This window comes from Mustela lutreola, chromosome 12 (assembly GCF_030435805.1).
Source record: "Mustela lutreola isolate mMusLut2 chromosome 12, mMusLut2.pri, whole genome shotgun sequence".
NCBI classification, from domain to species: domain Eukaryota; kingdom Metazoa; phylum Chordata; class Mammalia; order Carnivora; family Mustelidae; genus Mustela; species Mustela lutreola.
This window is the reverse complement of record NC_081301.1, coordinates 99977661-99998143: the sequence shown is the minus strand read 5'-3', so window position 1 is coordinate 99998143 and position 20483 is coordinate 99977661. Positions and strand designations below refer to the sequence as shown.

Genomic DNA, 20483 nt, shown 5'->3' with positions numbered 1-20483 from the left:
GCCTCTGTTCTCCTCTAGGATTCTGATGGATTCCTGTCTCACATTGAGGTCTTTTATCCATTTCGAGTTTATCTTTGTGTACGGTGTAAGAGAATGGTCGAGTTTCATTCTTCTACATATAGCTGTCCAATTTTCCCAGCACCAGTTAGAATGGCCAAAATTAGCAAGACAGGAAACAATGTGTGTTGGAGAGGATGTGGAGAAAGGGGAACCCTCTACACTGTTGGTGGGAATGCAGCTTGGTGCAGCCACTTTGGAGAATAGTATGGAGATTCCTTAAGAAATTAAAAATAGAGGGGCACCTGGGTGGCTCAGTGGGTTAAGCCTCTGCTTTCAGCTCAGGTCATGATCTCAGGGTCCTGGGATCGAGCCCCGCATCGGGCTCTCTGCTCAGCTGGGAGCCTGCTTCCCCCCGCCCCGCCATCTGCTTCTCTGCCTACTTGTGATCTCTGTCTGTCAAAATAAATAAATAAAATCTTAAAAAAAAAAAGAAATTAAAAAAAGAACTTCCCTATGACCCTGCAATTGCACTACTGGGTATTTGCCCCAAAGATACAGATGGAGTGAAAAGAAGGGCCATCTGTACCCCAATGTTCATAGCAGCAATGGCCAGGGTCGCCAAACTGTGGAAAGAACCAAGATGCCCTTCTATAGATGAATGGATAAGGAAAATGTGGTCCATATACACTGTGGAGTATGATGCCTCCATCAGAAAGGATGAATACCCAACTTTTGTAGCAACATGGACAGGACTGGAGGAGATTATGCTGAGTGAAATAAGTCAAGCAGAGAGAGTCAATGATCATATGGTTTCACTTATTGTGGAACATAAGAAATAACATGGAGGACATGGGGAGATGGAGAGGAGAAGGGAGTTAGGGAAATTGGAAGGGGAGATGAACCATGAGAGACTGTGGACTCTGAAAAACAATCTGAGGGGTTTGAATGGCTGGGGGTGGGAGTTTGGTTGTGCCCGGTGGTGGGTATTATGGAGGGTACATATTGCATGGAGCACTGGCTGTGGTGCATAATAATGAATTCTGGTACACTGAAAAGAAATAAAAAATAAATAAAATGTTACTAGTCAAAAAAAATTTCTTATGAGATGCACGACTTGCGAATGTTTATTTTCATTTTGTGGATTGCCTTTTTACTTTTTTAGTAGTGTCTTTTGAATTACTAAGGTTCTAATTTTGAGGAAGTCTGACTTATCTGTTTTCCTATTTCTGCTTGCACTTTTAAGAAACGATGATCTAACCCAAGGCTTTTGAGAAACCTTCTCTAAGAAACCCATGCCTAACCCAAGGTAACAAAAATGTACAACCATCATTTGGTCTAAGAGTTTTATAAATGTAGCTCCTACATGGAGGAGTATCATTCATTTTGAGTTAATTTTTCTAAATGGTGTGAGGTAGGGTCAACGTCGCTTTTTTAACCTGTTGGCTCTGTCCCATTTGTTCAAGACACTAGTCTTCAGCTCCACTGGATGGGCATGGCAACTATGTCTAATGTCAACTGACGATAAATAGTTTGATTTCTTGACTCTCAGTCTACTCTGTTGGTCAATATGTTTGTCCTTATACCAACAGCACACAGTTTTGACACCATGGCTTTGTACCAAGTCTTAAAATACAGGCAAGAACTCCAGCTTCACTCTTCTTTTCAAGATGGTTTCTGCCAATTGGAGTCCCTCACATTTCCATATGCATTTGGGATCAACTTGCCACTTGGACTTGGATCGGAATTGTATTGAACCTGTAGATCAATTTGGGGAGCACCACCATCTTAGCAATGTTAACACTTCCAGTCCACGAACATGATGTCTTTCCATTTGTGTAAATCTTCCATAAATCCTTCCAGCAGTGCTTCATAGTTTCCAGCGTATGTGTCTCACACCTCTTCTGTTCAAGTTATTCCAAGGTATTTTATTCTTTCTGATGCTACTTTAAGTGTCTTCATTTCATTTTTGTATTATTCATTGCTAGTATAAAAATACAATAAATTTCTATATGTTGATCTTATATACTTGCTCAAACTGTGTACTAGCTCCATTAGCTTTTTTCATGGATTCCTTACAAGAGCACATTCTCTACAATTAGAGATAGTTTTACTTCTTCATTTTTATTCTGGATACTTTTTACTCTTTTTTTTCTTGCCTTTTAGTCCTCACTCAAACCTATACTACAATCTTGAAGGAAGACATTGAGAGTAGACATCCTTATCTTATTCCTGATCTTAGGGAAAGATTTCCATTATTTTCCATTAAGTGTGATGTCAGACATGGAGTTTTAGTAGCTGTCTTTTTTCACACAAGGAGGTTTCTTTCTATTCCTACTTTGTTTTTTGGTTTTATTTTTTTATGAAAGCACAGTGATATTTTTCAAATGCTTTTTCTGTGTCTATTGAGGTAACCATGTGGCTTTTGTCCTTTATTCTATTAATATGCTGCATTATGTTGATTGTTTTTAATCTGTTGACCCAACCTTAAATTCCTAGAATAATTCTTATCTGGTCATGTATAACAATTTGCTTATGTTACTGAATTAGATTTTACTGGATTAGATTTGTTAGTATTTTGTTGAGGATCTTTGCATTTGTATTCATATTGCTAAAATTATATAAAATCTTTGTGTCTTCCACCCTATGACTTTCCTCCCAAATGAGATAAATTCTTAGGCAGAGCACAAGAAAGACAAAACATATGTCACAGAAGTCAATGGTGTTTTTAATATCCAAACTGCAGTCTGTCCATGAAGGCATCAGTAAGTAACCTCCACATTATTTATAACCCAATTCTCATATATGGAGTTCCATTTCAACACAAGATCCTTCAGTGGGTTTTTTATCCCCACTAAGGGTTATCTGCATGACTGTACTGACTTGAACTACATTCAACGTATTGTACTCTTTCCCAGGAGGAAAGAGAAAGGCACATCTTTATTCTGCACCCTTCAAAACAGATTTTCAGGGGCACCTGGGTGGCTCAGTGGGTTAAGCCGCTGCCTTTGGCTCAGGTCATGATCTCAGGGTCCTGGGATCGAGTCCCGCATCGGGCTCTCTGCTCAGCGGGGAGCCTGCTTCCCTCTCTCTCTGCCTGCCTCTCTGCCTACTTGTGATCTCTCTCTGTCAAATAAATAAATAAATAAAATCTTAAAAAAAAAAAACAAGCAGATTTTCATTTTGGTATTTTGGGGATCTTTGGCGTTGTTGCTCTTTAATGCACAAAAGACAAAATCCACAGACTACCATTTACACAAAAGTCTTTAGAGAGATAAAGCTTAGTGAAAATATCAGGGCACCTTACTGGGTTGTTTTAAAGCTCTCATACTTCAGGGTTACAGGCCACATCCGGGTTAAGACTAGACAGAAAATTAGAAATGTAATGATCTGCACTTAAACTAGGATTTTACTAAAATTATATTATAGTAACCAGGAGCACTTGACCTGAGCAGTTGTCGTTAATAAGACCACTGAAGAGCGGAAAGAGCAAGAGCAGCCTGTTAATCTAGAAGATGACCCTGAACCACTCCTCCCAGCGTGTATTAGGGTAAATAATAATGATGATAAAGGAGATCCATCATGAACACTCTTTTATTCTTCATATTCCCTATTGTACTGACAGCGCTTTTAGGGCAGGTACAGTATGTCTTGTTTCTAGGATTCAAAATGCCCAGGGAAGTACAAGTGCACATCAGGGACCCCCAGAGCTTTTTTTACTGAATGGACAGGTTGTTAAGTCAAAGAAGCTCACCAAAACAAGTGGAGGACAGCCTGCTATAGCTCAGGACAACTATATTTGGGAAATAAACGGCTCTTCACTATCCAGTCTGTTGGTCTATTTTACTGCAAGTTTATGAAAGGAAGCTCAGCTTCTATTTCCCAAATCTGAACACAAAATAGTCATCTTCTCATAGTCACTAACTGCTAAGTAGAAGTTATCCTGAAATAAAGTTACCCAAAACATGAAAAGTGTTATTAGCCTTTGATCAAGATGCATACCTGTAGGTACAGATGAAATGAATATTTATAATTTTATTAGAGTCAGTTGCTTCAGGCAATAAACTTCATTGCTGAAATTCAACTTCAATTTCTACAGCCTGAGAGAGATGCTTTTTGACTAGACCATTCTTGAATAGAAACATTAACATCTTCGATTCCATGCTACTGCTCTCTACATATGAACTTCCAGGAAAATAAGAATGTATATGATAAAATGTATTATTCTCCTTTTTTATTAAAATGATTCCCTTTATATAAGGCAGTTTAGTTATTAAATCAGTTTCCATAATCCATGACATATCCGTTTACAGATAATACATTCAAAGCTAAATTGTCTTTAAAAATGGTTGTCAATTTCACACTTTCTGCTGGCAACTTCCTACCTTGTGCCACAGTCACCTCTGAACCTGCCTCATCTCTCCTGTCAGAGCTGGAGTCACTGAGGGCAAGTGGTTAGTTGTGTGTGGTGTGTTCCTTTTGTTCCTTGACCCTATCTGTCCTCATGCCTGGGAAGAGTGCCCACAGATGCCTGCTCCAGCAACAAAGGAGGGATGACTCTGCTGGGGGCAGGCAAGGCCATCCCTGCACTCACAGACCTCACCTGCACGTAAGTAAGCTGAGCTCTGAGGCTTGCGCATCCCTAAGATGATCTACTCCTCACTCTGTTCAAGCCATGAATGGTAACTGTCAGGCCAGAGAGTGGAGCTCAGCAGCACATAAAAAGGGAGCAAATTCTTTTCCATTTGGGTATTAAAAATTCTTTTCCACTTGGATTGTATAAAAAATTATAGCCTTCAGCTGACAGCCGAGGATGGGGTTCCATCCCACTCTTCTGCGAAACTCAACGTGGGCTCTGACTTTTTAGGAACTTCATAACCTCCTCCTACTAACTGTATACTGTTATTCTCATGGGTCAAAGCCAGAGGAGAACCTTATTTCTTTCCATTGTTTACCCAGTTCTTGTGGTCTTTCTATACTATGTCACTGTTCTTGTTTTGTTTGGTTTTGGTTTTGGTTTTTAAATTTATTTGACAGAGAGAGAGACAGTGGGAGACAGAACACAACCAGGGGTGTAGGAGAGGGAGAAGCAGGCTTCCCACTGAGCAGGGAGTCTGATGTGGGGCTCCATCCCAGGATCATGACCTGAACCGAAGGCAGATGCTTAACGACTGAGCCACCCAGGCAAACCTCCCACCACCCCCTTTTTTGCCACTGTTCTAAATAGAATAATAATAATAATAATAAAAACTTACTGGGTGTTGTATCTAACTGATGAATCACTAAATTCTACACCTGAAATTAGTATTACACTGTATGTCAGCCAACTAGAATTTAAATAAAAACTTTAAAAAATAATAAAAAATTTACTCATATCACAAAAACATGGATGTCCAGAAACACCTAGAAAACACACCTGAAGTCACACATTAGAGACTAAGCTATTCCCCTCCCTCTCCCATGGGCTGTATGAACAACAGACTTCTCCCAGTGCTCAAGGAGAACAACTGTGCTCGTCCGCATTTCTGCGGCAGCTGCTGGAGGCCCACTCTGCACGTGTAGAGGGGGCAGGAATGGCGAGCCACACCAAAGCCTTTCTGCCAACACATCATGGGGCTCGATTCTTTATCCACCTTAAGGCACAGTTAGAAAGCAGGACCACCACTTCAGCATGAATTTGGTATCCGTTATATGATGCCAAGACTGTTTTCACAGCAAAGAACCCGGGGAACCTGCTTCACTGGCTTAACCTGCACCTGTAACTCCCAGGACCAACTCGGAGCTTCCTGTCCCCTCTACCATCTAAACTATGAGCATCTGCATTTACCATTTACAAGGGCACACTGCGATTTTCCCCACTTCCTCTGAAAAATAAGAACTCATAATTTTATTGCCCATCATCTTTCAGAAAAATGTCACCTTTTTAACAGTTACTATGCTTCTCACCCTATTTTGAACATGTGCTAGTGGGCTGTCTTTAAATCTCCAGCATCTGTAGGATGTTTTATGTGTCGGGGATGGAAGAAATGATCCAAGAATCAAGGTACAAATGGCTGGAAAGGTAGTAAAGAGTCCAAGAATTATCTCGGACCGAACACAGCCAGATGAGTGTCACGTACCAGAGCAGGAATTCTACTCAAGACCACAGGAGGATTTCTCCCAAATAACTTTAAATATCGACAGCACATACAGTCTACAATATAAACAATCAAAAGGAAAAAATACCTTTCAAACTTTATTTGTATTTCAATTAATTCTTGGTGACAAGGGGGAAACAAAGGTACAAACAATTTGGTGCTTAAGCAGCCTGGCATGCTTTTGCTCTGCTACTTTTATGAAGAATGACTCACAGCCCTAAAGGGTGTGGGGGATCTTCAGATCCTGACCTTCCAGGGGTAGCTGGGAGCACTGAACACATCTAAGAGCAGGGCCCAGCCTACTGCCCAACACGTACTCACTTGCTTCAAAGAAAATGTAAGTCCTTTCTCCTTGTAAATGTAAATCTATATTTACCACTGGGTGATTTCTGCATTTGACTCCTGATTAATATACAATCTGTGAACGTGACACCTGCTTTGATTTCGCCTTTCCTCAATTGTTATAAAAATACCAAGTTTCATTCAGCTTGATTGCCAAGTGAGAGGGCACGTGAGGAGACCCTCAGGGGTCACTGTGGCTCACCTAGCAGGCAGCCCTCACTGGTGATTACAGGCACACTGGGACAAAAGGGCCACTTCTACCTTGACTGTCACTTGCTAGAAAACCGTGAATATGACAAGGAGCTTCTTTCAGCCTCATGAACCCTTCTCCTGTTTGCAACTTGACACTTCTGATCCATGTCGGGGTTTGCAGGACTGGGGACGATGTTCTTTCTGACACTTACCTAAAATTGTCCCCAACATAAGGGATTTGACAGCATTGAATTCTGCCCCTGATGACAGGACGACTTGTCTCCTTGCACTCTGGTCAACCTATTAAATATTCCACAAGAAGCAAACATCAGAATGGCGAGTAATTTTGGTGATGAGAGACTGGGGGTCTGAGGGAGACCGAGGAAAACAGTAAGAGCGAGCCGTACGCTCGGCTGCCCCAAAGGTGAATTGGTTTCATAGCAATTGTTTTAATACCTTGGATTTCACACGACCCCATTGCCTATTCTTTTCCCTTTATTTGTCTTCATGGTTTAGGGATCTGTAATTGGTATGATCCACAAAGAAATGCAATAAGCTATTTCAAACCTTAAAGCTTTTACTTATTTCAAACAGAAATTAGTAACACAAGCCAAAAAAGTATTACTGGCACAGATTCAATATATAAAGGTTATTCTTCAAAACCTAGTGACAATGAATAATTGAACCACTGAAGCTTTTAAAAAATGTATTCCCACTTTAAGCAAAACCTTGCTTTTCCCCTCGTGTTAACATTTCTGCTGCCTTTGCTCTTTTGTAGTCAGATGGATAGAGGCTCTCATTCTCATCAGAATGTCTCCAGTAATCACTGGGAGAAACTGGGCAACATTCCCCTATGGAGGAGGACAGCTTGGCATTTTCACGGTCAAATATTAACAAGAACCATGTCAGCCTCTTGCTAAACAAACAAATGACTTTGCTGAAGCAAACACTTTGACTATGTTTTCTGTCCCCAGGACTTTCTGGGAAGACTGCTGAACGTGTATCTCTTTTACTAGGATTTATTCTCAAATCCTTGCTGGAGGTCATACAGTGAATGCCACAAGTTTGGTTACTCTTGCTGCTGTGAATCTACCCCTTACCTCCACAGAGACCACCACCTCTTCTCTGTGAATCGTCACCTGGTGAAGCCGCCCATCGGCGAAGTTTTTAAAACCAAAGTTAAAAACGTCAGGTTCTTGGTGCCTGTCCAGCTTATACCTGATCTGCAAACTTCCTAAACAAGCCAAAAAAAATGACATTTTTAACTAAAATGGAATTTTATAAAAACCATCAATACAGGTTATAAAGCACACTTTGTTTTTGTTTATTTCCTATAATTTGAATTTATTGAGCATTTGCTTAAGGACACCGAGAGTCTCTATTCCTGGAAGAGTGATCATTTATGTGCTCTTCCAGGGCTGAATTCAGAATCCGATTGCACTATTTGAAAAGTCAAGCCCAAATGGTCTTTTCCCAAGTTCTTCCATTTTCCTTAACAAAAGGAAAAAATTCTAAGTTAAGCATATGGGAACTCGGAGCTAGGCTCAAAGTTAATTATTCATGTGGTATTCATAGCATTTAATGGTAAAACCTCAAGCAATATTGCATTAACATTCAGTCTCTATAAGCATCACTTCTTTTAATGTGACTTATTTTAATGCATTTTAATGTATTGCTGGCATTTGCATAATGAATTTTTTTTTTGCACAACTAGAATTTTTTCCCTAATGTTTCTGCCATAACCAAGAAACAGAAGAAAGACCAATGATTTGCTACGACATCTAAATCTCCTGATGTCCTTCACAGGGATGCCCACTGCCCCATGACCTCATACTGCCTGGAGCAGATCTTCCAGAAAGTAGGTCTCTGCCCTTTCGCTCTGTGAAGCAAGGTTACAGCTTGGGCTAATGCTCCATCTGCAACAGTCTTGGAAAGACTCGGTGGCCATGAGTTGGGTACCTCTCATCCCACTTCTCTTCGTATGTAGATATTGCCATGAATGGCTTCCCAGCCACCGATGAGTAAAGAACAATCCTGTTCATGTGATGCATTTCAGATAGTTTAATATATTTCTTTACTTTGCTAAGAAGGAGGAGGAAATATTTTCCATGTACAAAGTGAGCTATCTTGTTTCAAAGTGAATTGCAGAACTAATTTATTCACGTACAGAAGGAAAGACTTCCCAGAATAGCAAGAAGCCTAGCGGCACATCAAATACCTAAAATGATCAAACTTGCATGGGGAAAATGTATCTTAAATGTAATCATGGAAATGTGAACTTTAGTGATAAACACTCGAGGGTTATCATGAACAAGTGTCACAAGCATGGCAAGCCATGCGATTGGGTTTCCTTTTCGTAGTTAAACACCTACAGGGTCCCCCTCATTGTGGTCCTTATTTTCTAATTCGGCCTCCTCGTTCTTACAGACTCGACACTCACCATTGGGGGCGAGGATCACAGACAGGTACTCCTCGTGGAAGGAGCTCACGTAGAGGAGTAAGCTGGGCGTCCCTGTGGTCCGGAAGCTCAGTGTGGCCACTTCTCCAGCCAGTGTCACACCCTCATGAAGTAAAGCTGCAAAGGAGCTTGAGTTCTTGCTGGAAGTGTAGTTAGAATGTTCCTGAAAGTCGTAGATAACGGACGAACCAGTTCCCAAATACGCAGAAATTTCTGGAATGACACTCATTTTTGTTATGTTAGCACGAAGTCAAGGCGAGGCTCTTTTCTACATGTATTTACACACTATCTCTAACCCCTAGTCTTTCAAGAGAGAACCTAAGAATGTCACGCTTTGTTGTTGTTGTTTTTTTAATTCAGAAATATTTCTGATTAAACAGGTAATCAAGTATGGATAAAAAGAGAACTTATCCCTGTATATATTCGCATGACATCAAACCAAGTAACAGTATTTTATTATGGCCCACAAAATGTTTCATCTCAGAGCTACACAGCATCAAATGACGAGTGTGAACATACACTCAGAGTTATTGTCTGTCTCAGTGTTGCGCGAATGATTCTGAATCCAACAGAAGTCATCACCAGCTTCTCAAGAACAGAATCGTAAATGGGCAAATCTGGGGGAGAAACAACTCTTGTTTAGCTGATCAGAGAACTGCCTTATCCTTCCATAGAGAAAAGGTAAAATGTCAGAAACACGAGGCGAACAGCCAAATGGGGTGCCTCCCTCTCCCCATCCTGCTCCAGAACTTGTCTCCTGCTCAGGGAGACACTCACCGCTCTCGCAGAATGGCCCGTCATATGCAGAGAAGGCACAGTCGCAGATGATGCCCCTGGGTCTCTCCCTACATCTCCCTCCATTGCGGCACAGGTGTCCATAGCTACTGCAGTGTCCTGGGCAGCCTGGGTCCACGCCTGGTGTCATTGTGGCCCTTTCTTCCAGGTCCAGGGCCAACCCGTTCAACCGCAGTGACCGAATGCACCCCAGGAAGCCTCTCTGTCTGGTGGCCGTCCCACCTACAAGGAAAACTACAGCCGTGCCCTGGGGGTCTCAGTGGCATTTCCACCCCAGGTCCAACTGCGGGCTGACTGATCACGTCAGAAAAGGGACCCACCAGAAGCTTTACAAACACATGCAATTTTGAAAACCTAGGCTGTGATCTCATACTAAGAATCCTCAAACGATATCGAGTAAACCACAGATGGAAATATTTTTGAAGTGGAGCTTCGTAAATATTTATTCTAAAAAGTACTTCTTCAAGTTCTATTTAGAAAGATTTGTACATTTTTAAGTCGGTTCCTTCATTAAAAAAAAAAAAAGACCATCTCTCCTTTTTAAAGTTTAAGTGTATAAACTGTGATGGGCACAATAAAATTAGATAGTTGAAAATCTTTGCAATACAATATATATTACAAATTTGTAACATGCAAATACATATACATTGTATAGGGTTAATATGTAATATACATTATAATTTGTATATGCATTGATCATATATATTTTGTTACATATTTATCATATACTTGTTATATATAATATAATACATATATTATATATAATAAATTATATATGTAATACCATCCTTTCTTAGAAATGCTTCCATTAACAATGCCATTAAAAAGGAATTGAGGAGCAGGCAAAGAAAGAAATTAGGGGTAACATTAAAACCCAGGCTCAGGGCACCTGGGTGGCTCAGTGGGTTAAGCCTCTGCCTTCAGCTCAGGTCATGATCCCAGAATCCGGTGACTGAGCCCCGAATCAGGCTCTCTGCTCAGCAGGGGGCCTGCTTTCTGTCCCCCTCTGCCTGCCTCTCTGCCTACTTGTGATTTCTCTCTCTCTCTGTGTCAAATAAATAAATAAAATATTAAAATAATAATAATAATACCCAGGCTCAAGCCTGCCTCACTCCAGCCTGCTGGCTCTGAGGTCAGGAGGGTAACAGTCACAGAACACTGAGTAGCTCTCTCTATCATGCCTACACGAGCCTAATCTCCAGTCTGGGGGCCTTGGAGTTTTCTGTGTCATGGGTTGTACACACACACACACACACACACCTCCCTGCATAGCACAGCCCCCAGAAGCTGTAGGTGTCCTCTGGCAAAGCCGACTGCAGGCTAATCTGTGATTTAGATTAGTTCCTAATTGGACAAGCTCCTTATTTACTTGAAAACACATGAGAAATGACGAAGGAAGTGCTACCTCGTTGATTTGCTTGCTTTCCAAATTAAAGTAGAGTTGTCTGAAAAGTAACGTAGCAAAACTTACCTCTCTCTTTGAGAAAAAGAAAAAAAGTCTTAAAAAAAGTAAGCGCGTACATGAAAAGGAAGACTTCTACTACCCAGAGCTTTCATCCCTGAAGCACCAGCAGCAAGAATGGAACCAGACTGGTTCTGAACCTGGTGTCTGCAAGGAGGCTGACACAGCCACGTGAGTCCTCCTGCAGTCTGTGTTAGAGGGGACACAGGAGAACTCGGGCACAGTCACATGTCAGATTCCCTGACTGCACTGAGAAATTGAAGCCGGGAGTTCTGGATGAAATTTGCTGTTTTATAAATAGCATTGATAAGAAGTCACTAAAGCAAACACAGGTCATCAATACTGTTGAGGTCCAGCTTGGGAATCCACCCACTGGGGACTGGGTTTCTCCTCTATTTCAGTTTCTAGACTACGTCACTCACTCTCTCTGGACCTCCATTATCTCATCCATGACCTGGGAAATCTATGGAAACCATGATCCTGAACAACACCCTATGGAAACTGTATTAACAATCATCTGTGGAAAGAGAGCCCGACTCTTGCTGGAGCTCTCGGTCCACGGTGCCAACAGGAGCCGCGTGCACCTGCTGCCATCATGGCTGGATGGCTCGACTCTTCTGTGTCCACCAGCGCAGCCCAGCCAGAGGGCAGCCACACTCACCCACAAAGAGCTGGCTGTTGAGCTGCAGGCGGGCATGGCCGTCTGCGGGTGCAGCTTGAGTCTTGCTGGGGAGCTGGTCCACTTGAAGGGTCGCCTCCTTCACGTTCCTCTCGGCCCTCACATGGTGCCACCGGTTGTCGTTAAAGGGAGTGGGAGACCGCACGGTGACCTCACATCGTCCGTTCCCCACATCGAAGGAAAAGGTCACTTCTGTAGGAGCTGCAAACACAGAGAGGAGAGTAGCTCGGTTCATTCCGCAGGGAGGAAATTCGGTCTTGAGGGAAAGGAGGTCAGCGGCACGACACGTTCGTTATGAAAGCGGACAGTGACACTGCTGCCGACCAGTGTCACTCTGAGCTGGTGAGGAGGGCAACAGAAAGGTGTGTCCCAGGGGAAGAAAAACAAAGCCGTTTGACCCGATTCCTCATCAGAGAATGCTCATCTTGCTAAACCTTAAGGAGTAGAGACCTTTCCTCACCTGAGGGAAACTGGCCTGTGACCTGCCTTCTTATACATCAGTGGATTTATTTCAAGGTGGGTGGAATTCTCATGTACTTTATTTAAAAAGCCCTCCGTGAAATTTTGAAATAAGGAACCGAGCCTTGCATACATGCATGAACGATGTGGCGAGTCGATTACATGAAATGATTCTGCAATTTAGGGAGTAGTTATCGGATGAGTTTGGTTTAATAGATCCTACTGCACACACAGTTAGGGCAGCACAGAACTGGGCAGACTGCTGTGTGTTTTGTGAATCACTGTTTTCCTCTCTATTAAAAATAAGGATTTAAAATAATGGAGCTTTAGGCGCTCCTGGGTGGTATTGTTGGTTAAGCGTCTGACTATTGGTGTGAGCTCAGGTTGTGATCTCAGAGTCACGAGATCAAGCCCTGCACTGGGCTCCACGCTCAGTGTAGAGTCTGCTTAAGACTCTGTCTGCCTCTTCCCCGCTCCCAACCCTGCTCTCTCTCTCTCAAATAAATAAATCTTTTTTAAAAAGTTATTAGAATTTTAGTATGTACTAAAGGAATACAAGTTATGAAGAAAGCATAGTAGTACTTTGGGAATTAGGTTCCCAGAAGGGTTACTGCTATATACTGAGGCCTGGTGGCTTTGCCCAGGGAGTGACGCACCGTGCAGCTCTAGTCTGATGAAGTCTGTGATCCCCAGGTTCTCTATAAACACCCCAGAAGGTGCTGTCGTCTTAAAAAAGAAAGACAGGTCAGCACTGAGCTCTCCACGGAATGTAGGGAAGTGAAGGTATGAGGTCTCAGTGTTGAAGGAAGCGGAATTCCAAAATGAATCTGTTTCCAAAAAAAAAAAAAAAAAAAGATAGTGACAATAGCAAGGATACAGAATAACAACCATATTTTGTATTTCTAGCAATTTTTTTTTACCATTATTACCTTTTTTTACCATTTTTATCATTATTAAATGCACTCATTATCTATGCAAGCCTTCACTTGGGGGTTCTTCCAAACATACGGCCACAATGTGAATATCCAGATACTGACTCTTTCAAGGATTAAGATGGGCAAGACTGCAACTGAATGGACAGATAATCACTGGAAATACCCTGCATTTTTTAGAAGACAATATCATTTATAGATTACCATTAAGTCAAATTGACTTTGGGGGACGTACAGTTAGATGAACCTTAATACACGCATAGGGTTGTATAACCTCCACCAAAATCAGGATAAAGGACAGCTCCATCTCCCCTCCTCCCTCGGGCTGTTCTTACAGTCACACCCTCCTCTGCCCCTGAGCCCTGGTCTTTGTGATCTACAGTGGTGCCTTTTCCAAGTGTCATATAAACAGAGTCACACTGTAGGTAACTTTCTGAGACTGGCTTCTCTCAGTGGAAAGCCTTTGAGATGCATTCATTTTGCTACGACTTGTTGCTGCCCTATCGTCCTTCATCATGTGGATCGGGCCACCATTTCTTTGTCACTGGAGAACGTCAGTGTGGCTTCCAGCTTCGGTCATTCACAAACAGAGCTGCTCTAAACATGTCTGCCAATCACATGTATTTTCTTTCTTGCTTTCCAACCTAGATGTCCTTCCTTCCTTCCTTGGTTGCCGCACTGGCTAGGATGTCCAGTGCGACTGAAGTCACAGAACAGAAGCGGTGAGATTGAATATTCTTATCTCATGCCTACTCCTACAGGGAAAGGATTCAGTTTTTCACCAGTGACCATGCTGCCAGCTGTTCTGTATATAGATAATCTTTATTAGGATCAAGAAGTTCCCTGTTATTCATAGTTTGCTAAGAATTTTATTGTGAGTGGTATCTGATATGAATATATCATGTTAGTTCATGATATAATCATAGTAATTCAAATGATCGTGTTCATATCAATTGATGCAAAAAAAGCACCTGGTGTGATTGTTCTTCTTTAAACTGTTAATATGGTAGATGACATTGATTGATTTCCAAATATGGTCAACCCTTGAACAACAAGGGGGTTGGGGCACTGACCTTTGCACAGTTGGACATTCACATGTAACTCTGAACCCTCCAAAAACTTAACTACTAATAGCCTAATGGACAGGTTGACTGGACACCTTACCAAGAAGCATCAACATTTGATTAACACACACTTTGCATGTTATAGTATTATACACTGTATTCTTACAATACAGTGAGCTGGAGAAAACAAAATATTATTAAGTAAATGACAAGGAAGAGAAAACATATTTACAGGATGGTACTGTATTTTTTGAAAAAAAAAAAAAAAAAAAAAAAAAAAAGATCTGCACATAAGTGGACCTGCCTAGTTCAGACCCATGTTGTTCCAGGGTCAGCTGCACTCAGTCAGCCTTGTGTCCTGGGGTAAACTCCAGTTGGCAATGATGTATTATTCTTTAAATGTTTCTGGATTTTTTGCTAATGTAGTTGAGGATTTTTGTATATGTGTCTGTGATGATGCTGTCCATAGTTATCTCTGACTTAATTTTTTTTTTTTTTTTGCATTTTCTTTGTCTACTTTGGGTATCGGGGCAATGTTGGGCCCTCATAAAATGTTGGAAAGAATTTCCTCTGCTATTTGCTGAAAGAGATTGTGTAAACATGGTGTTATTTCTTCTTTGGTGGAACTCACCAATGAAGTCATCTCTGACTGGATTCAATTCTATCAATACTTCTAGGTCTCTATTAGTTGTTCAATTTATCTTGAGTGAGTTTTAGTAGTTAGTGGTTCTCAAGGAATTATTCTGTTTCACCTCCATTGGAGAACTGACATGTGTAGAGTTGTTTGTGGTATGCCATTATTATCCTATTGATGTCTATAGGGTCTGTAGTGATACTCCAACTTTCACTCCTCATATTGGTAATATTTCTCTTCTCTCTAACAGTTTTGCTAGAGAGTTATCTATTTTATTGTTCTTTTATAAATATTTTGTTTTTATAGATCTCTGTCTTTAATTGATTTCTCTTCTTATCTTTACTATTTCCTTCCTTCTGCTATTTTGAATTATTTTTTCTTCTTTTTCTAATTTCTTATGGTAAAAGCTTACATCAGAGTTGAGACCTTTTTCTTTCATAATACAAGCATTTAATACTATTACTGTCTCTCCAAGCACTGACATAACTGCCTCCCACCATTTTTGATATGTTGTATTTTCTTTTTTATTCAGATCAATATATTTTATAATGTCTGTTGAGACCTCCTTGACTCATTTAATATTTAGCAGTTTGGTGTTTAACTTCTAGATGTTTGAAGACTTTCTCACTCTGTTGTTTCTAGTTTAGTTCATTTATGTCAGGGCATGTATTTTTGTGTGATTTATTTGATATGTGCTCAAGTTTGTTTTGTGACACAGAATACGATGTATCCATGTGCATTTTAGAATAATGTGTATTTTACTGTTGGTAGGGTGTTCCATAAATGTCAATTAAATTCTGTTGCTTTGTGGTGACATTAGGTTTTATGTACACTTTGCTTGTTTCCCCCCCATTAGTTCCAAAGATTAATGAGAGAGGAGTATTGGAATCTCTAATTATAATTATGATTTTGCCTACTTCCCTTTTGCATCCTGTCAGTTGTTGCTTTATGTATTTTGAAGCTTATTAAGATTCTTATGTCTTCTTAATTGCTTTTTGTATCTATTAATTTTCTATGCTTTCAAGCAAAAATTCTAATACAGAATCTCCAGCTTTCTTTCAGTTAGTGTTTGTGTAGGTAATCTTTCCTTACCCCACTTTTTAAACTTATGATATCATTATATTTGAAGTGAGTTTCTTGTACAAAGTACATAATGGAGTCATTACCATCTGTCCTTTAACTGGTTTATTTAGACCATTCATATTAAATATAAATGTTGACAAGTTTAATTTAGTTTTGTCATTTTATTATTTTTTCCTGTTATTTTTTCCTTATGATTTTTTGTTCTTCTCTATCTCCTTTGGGTTTAAACATTTTTTTAGTATTCTATTTTTGTTTGTCTGTAGCAGTTCCTTGGTTGGTTATTTTAGGAGTGACAATATATACACTTACCTTTTCAGAGCCTGCTCAGAATCTACATTTTAACCACTTGGACTGATATGTCAAAACCTGGCCAACAACTCTGTCAGTTTACTGTGTGCCCTTTATTTAATGCTGCCAAATGTATGCCATCTGTACAAATTAAGAGCTCCTTGAAATAATGTTGTATTTTTTGCTTTCAACCACAGATATATTTAAAGTAACTCAAGAGGAAAATAAGCTATTATATGTACCCTGATATTTACCATTTCTCATGCTGATTTTATACCCCTGAGGTCCCAAATTTCCTTCTGGTATCATTTCCCTTCTAAGTCTTCCTTTAGAAAATCTTTTAAAGTATCTCCTGGTAAGGAGTGCTTTTAGCTTTCCTTCATCTGAGAATTTCTTTATCTTCATCCCTGAAGGAGGTTTTTGCTGAATATGGAATTCCAGACTGACAATTCTTTACTTTTAGCCCTTGAGAAATGTTTTGCCACTTCCTTCCTGGCTTCCATATTTCTAATGAGAAAGTCACGGCCATTTGAGTAGGAGTTCACCTACAGATGATGCATTACTCTTCTCTCTGGTTGATTTTAAAACATTCTCCATTGCCTTTGTTTTCAGCAGTTTGATAATGGTGTGTCTGGAGGTGAATTTGAGTTTATCCTGTTTCAAGTTCATTCAACTTTTCAAGTCTGCTTTTTGCCAAACTTGGACAATTTTCAGCCTTTTTTTTTTTTTTCCTTTTTTTTTTTTTTTCCAGCACCACACTATTCTGGTCTGCTTCTGGATGTTCAATTACATGAATGTTAGATCTTTTGTTGTTGACTCAGAGTTCCCTGAGGCCCTGTTCATTTTTAGATTTTTTTTTCTTTCTTTTGATCATATGAGTCATTCCCATCATTAAGGCCACTGACTGTCTCATCTCAGATCCACTATTTGGTCCACCCACGACATATTTTTTTTTTTTTTTAAATTTTCAGCATAACAGTATTTCTTGTTTTTTGCACCACACCCAGTGCTCCATGCAATCCCTGCCCTCTCTAATACCCACCACCTGGTTCCCCCAACCTCCCACCCCTTGCCCTTCAAGACCCTCAGATTGTTTTTCAGAGTCCATAGTCTCTCATGGTTCACCTCCCCTTCCAATTTCCCCCAACTCCCTTCTCCTCTCCATCTCCCCTTGTCCTCCATGCTATTTGTTATGCTCCACAAGTAAGTGAGACCATATGATAATTGACTCTCTCTGCTTGACTTATTTCACTCAGCATAATCTCTTCCAGTCCCGTCCATGTTGCTACAAAAGTTGGGTATTCATCCTTTCTGGTGGAGGCGTAATACTCCATAGTGTATTTGGACCACATCTTCCTTATCCATTTGTCTGTTGAAGGGCATCTTGGTTCTTTCCACAGTTTGGTGACCATGGCCATTGCTGCTATAAACATTGGGGTACAGATGGCCCTTCTTTTCACTACATCTGTATCTTTGGGGTAAATACCCAGGAGTGCAATTGCAGGGTCATAGGGAAGCTCTATTTTTAATTTCTTGAGGAATCTCCACACCGTTCTCCAAAGTGGCTGCACCAACTTGCATTCCCACCAATACCCAGGACATGTTTTATTTCAGTTTCATATTTTTCAGTTCTAGAGTTTTCATTTAGCTCTTTGGATATCCTATTTCTTTGGTGAAATGTTCTTTTTTTCTATTTGCTACAAAAGTGTTTATGATCACTTGTTAGAGTTCTTATGTAATAGTTGCTTTAAACTCTTTATCAATTTGTTCTAACCACTGTGTCACAATTGCATTAGTATCTGTTGACTACATTTTCCTAAGCCAGCTTAGATTTTTCTGATTCTTTGTGCTAAGTAATTTTGGATGACTTCCTAGCTATTTTAAATATTATATTAATAAATTCTGGGCTTTGTTTAAATATTGTGGAGCATGCTGATTACATTTGTACATGAATATTATGTATACATACATATATACACATATATACATATATACAAATCTTATTTTTTGTTTTTAATTTATTTAGGTTTTTTTGCAGGCACTTGGCCTAGTTAGGATCTGGCCACACATTGCAACCTGCCTTCTGTGGGCTGTCTCTAATGGCAGTCCAGTTTCCAAAGCCTTTGCAGCACGACTCAGCTCTGCCTCACTTGTGCACGACCCAGCACCAGCCTGGGTCTTGGGAGGTCAACTCTCCATTCAGTTCTCAACTTCTTGGGTCTACGGTTAGGACCAAATCCATGCATGTGTGGTTCCAAGGTGAGCCTCGGACTTCATGAACAACATATAGCATGCTTTCCTGAATGGCTGCCTCCTGCTGCTCTTCCAGGTACTTTCTGATCCCCTGGTCTCCCTTGTCAGTCATGGAACTGGAAAACAGGCTCTACTGAGACTGCTCTGTAATACTCTCCTATGCAACTGTACCTGGTCCGTTGCCAAGCAATGGGTGAGTGGAGGAAGAAAACAAAAATAAGAGGAGTCTTCCCATCATCTCTGAGCCACAGCTGCCCTATGCAGGGCAAAAGTCCCCTTCTGAAGTCCTGGCTCTTGTGCATTCCCTGTGCAGCTTTTGCTGCTATCATCATGGGTCTGCCTGGATAGAAAAAGAGGGAAATGGGATTCCTGCATTCCCTGAGAGTTAGGAACTTTCTGTTCTGGCCTCTAGCCAGGGTTCGACGGCATCTCTTGGAACGTCTCTGTCTTTGACCCAGTGCCTATGTCTGGGTTGACCGAAAGATACCAGAGGGAAAAGTAAATGATGCCTCCTGGTTTCTCCTCCTTGCCTCTCCTAGCTTCCTAGAGCCCTGAGATAACTGTTCTAGGAGTTCTGCCCAGGTTTCATAGGGGCACTCATTGGAGAGATGGGGTGGGTGTGCTTAGTTTGTCCTGTCTGGACACAGAGTGTGGTCTGCAGTCTAAGGTCATGAGTGGGAAGAACAATTCTTTGTACTGTCATCTGTCAAGGCATGTTCATATGTTCTTTACACTGTGACTATCCACCTCTCAATATTTTTGTCATCTGATGTAAGAAACTTCCTTTTTCTCAATGGCAAGGCTCAGAAATGCCAGGATATCTCCACATGGCAACATCTCCTATGCAGCCCCAGGAACAGCTGGCCACCACAGCCTTGGTAGATGTTGAATTTTGGCCTCTGCTCTGAAATGAGTGCCACTGGAGAGTCTGGGCCAGAGGACTGATGTGCCCTGACTTTTCCCTCTGGCCATTCTGTGGCATCTCCGCTAAGTGGGCAGAAGCAGCTGCAAGCAGGTGAGTCAAGCCACTGGGAGGGGGCACTGGATCCGGTTTTGAAATTCAAAGCGATACAATTTGTATTTGTGGATGAGTCCAATGTGTGTTAAGAGAGGAAAGAAGATATGAGTGGCTGTTACATTTTCCATCTAAATGAAAGGAAGCATGGAGTTGCCATGCCCTGAGTTGGGAAGGTTGTCATGGAAACACTTTTTTTCCTTCTTTTGGATAAACTGTTCTGAAATGCCTACTGAGGCAGAGAGGTACAGCCTAAGCAGCTGGGTGGCAGGGGTGGGAGTGCAGGGGGACAGCCTGGGGTAGAGCAATGGCAGAATCATTGACCTCAATGTGGGATTTAAAGCCACCAGCCTGTTGGGAACAGCTCCCCACTGGAGAGTAGAGAGGGAGGGCTGAGGGCGCAGGCCGGGGGCACCACAACAGGATAATGCCACTGGCATAGGGAAGGAAGGAGGGAAAACCCAGACTTTCGTGGGTAAGCTGGCAGCCGAACAAAGACGTGAATCAGAGTGAGTGAGGACAGGAGGTCAAGGTCAGGTCCGATGCCATCCAATGCCACCTGAGAGCAGGTGTGGGTTAGCCAGGTTGAGGTCTCACTAATACCTGGAAAAGGCAGTTTTTAGGGAGTGATAAAGAAGAAGGCTGGAAGAGAACGTATTCAAGAGGGATTAGAAGGAAGTAAATTAAGGTAGA

At 41.2% G+C, this 20483-nt stretch overlaps 1 protein-coding gene across 2 annotated transcripts in view; it reads right to left on the bottom strand.

The window, feature by feature from the left end:
• Positions 1-20483, bottom strand: part of LOC131812852 (contactin-associated protein-like 3) — a 158334-nt gene that overhangs the window by 9960 nt on the left and 127891 nt on the right. For both annotated transcript variants that reach the window (XM_059142804.1, XM_059142803.1), the window contains 6 exons: positions 13178-13348; positions 12045-12263; positions 9904-10143; positions 9109-9339; positions 7769-7902; positions 6881-6968 (listed from right to left, as the gene is read on the bottom strand). In XM_059142804.1, the coding sequence (XP_058998787.1) occupies positions 6881-6968; positions 7769-7902; positions 9109-9339; positions 9904-10143; positions 12045-12263; positions 13178-13348 (1083 nt within the window). The remainder of the gene's footprint in view (positions 1-6880; positions 6969-7768; positions 7903-9108; positions 9340-9903; positions 10144-12044; positions 12264-13177; positions 13349-20483) is intronic.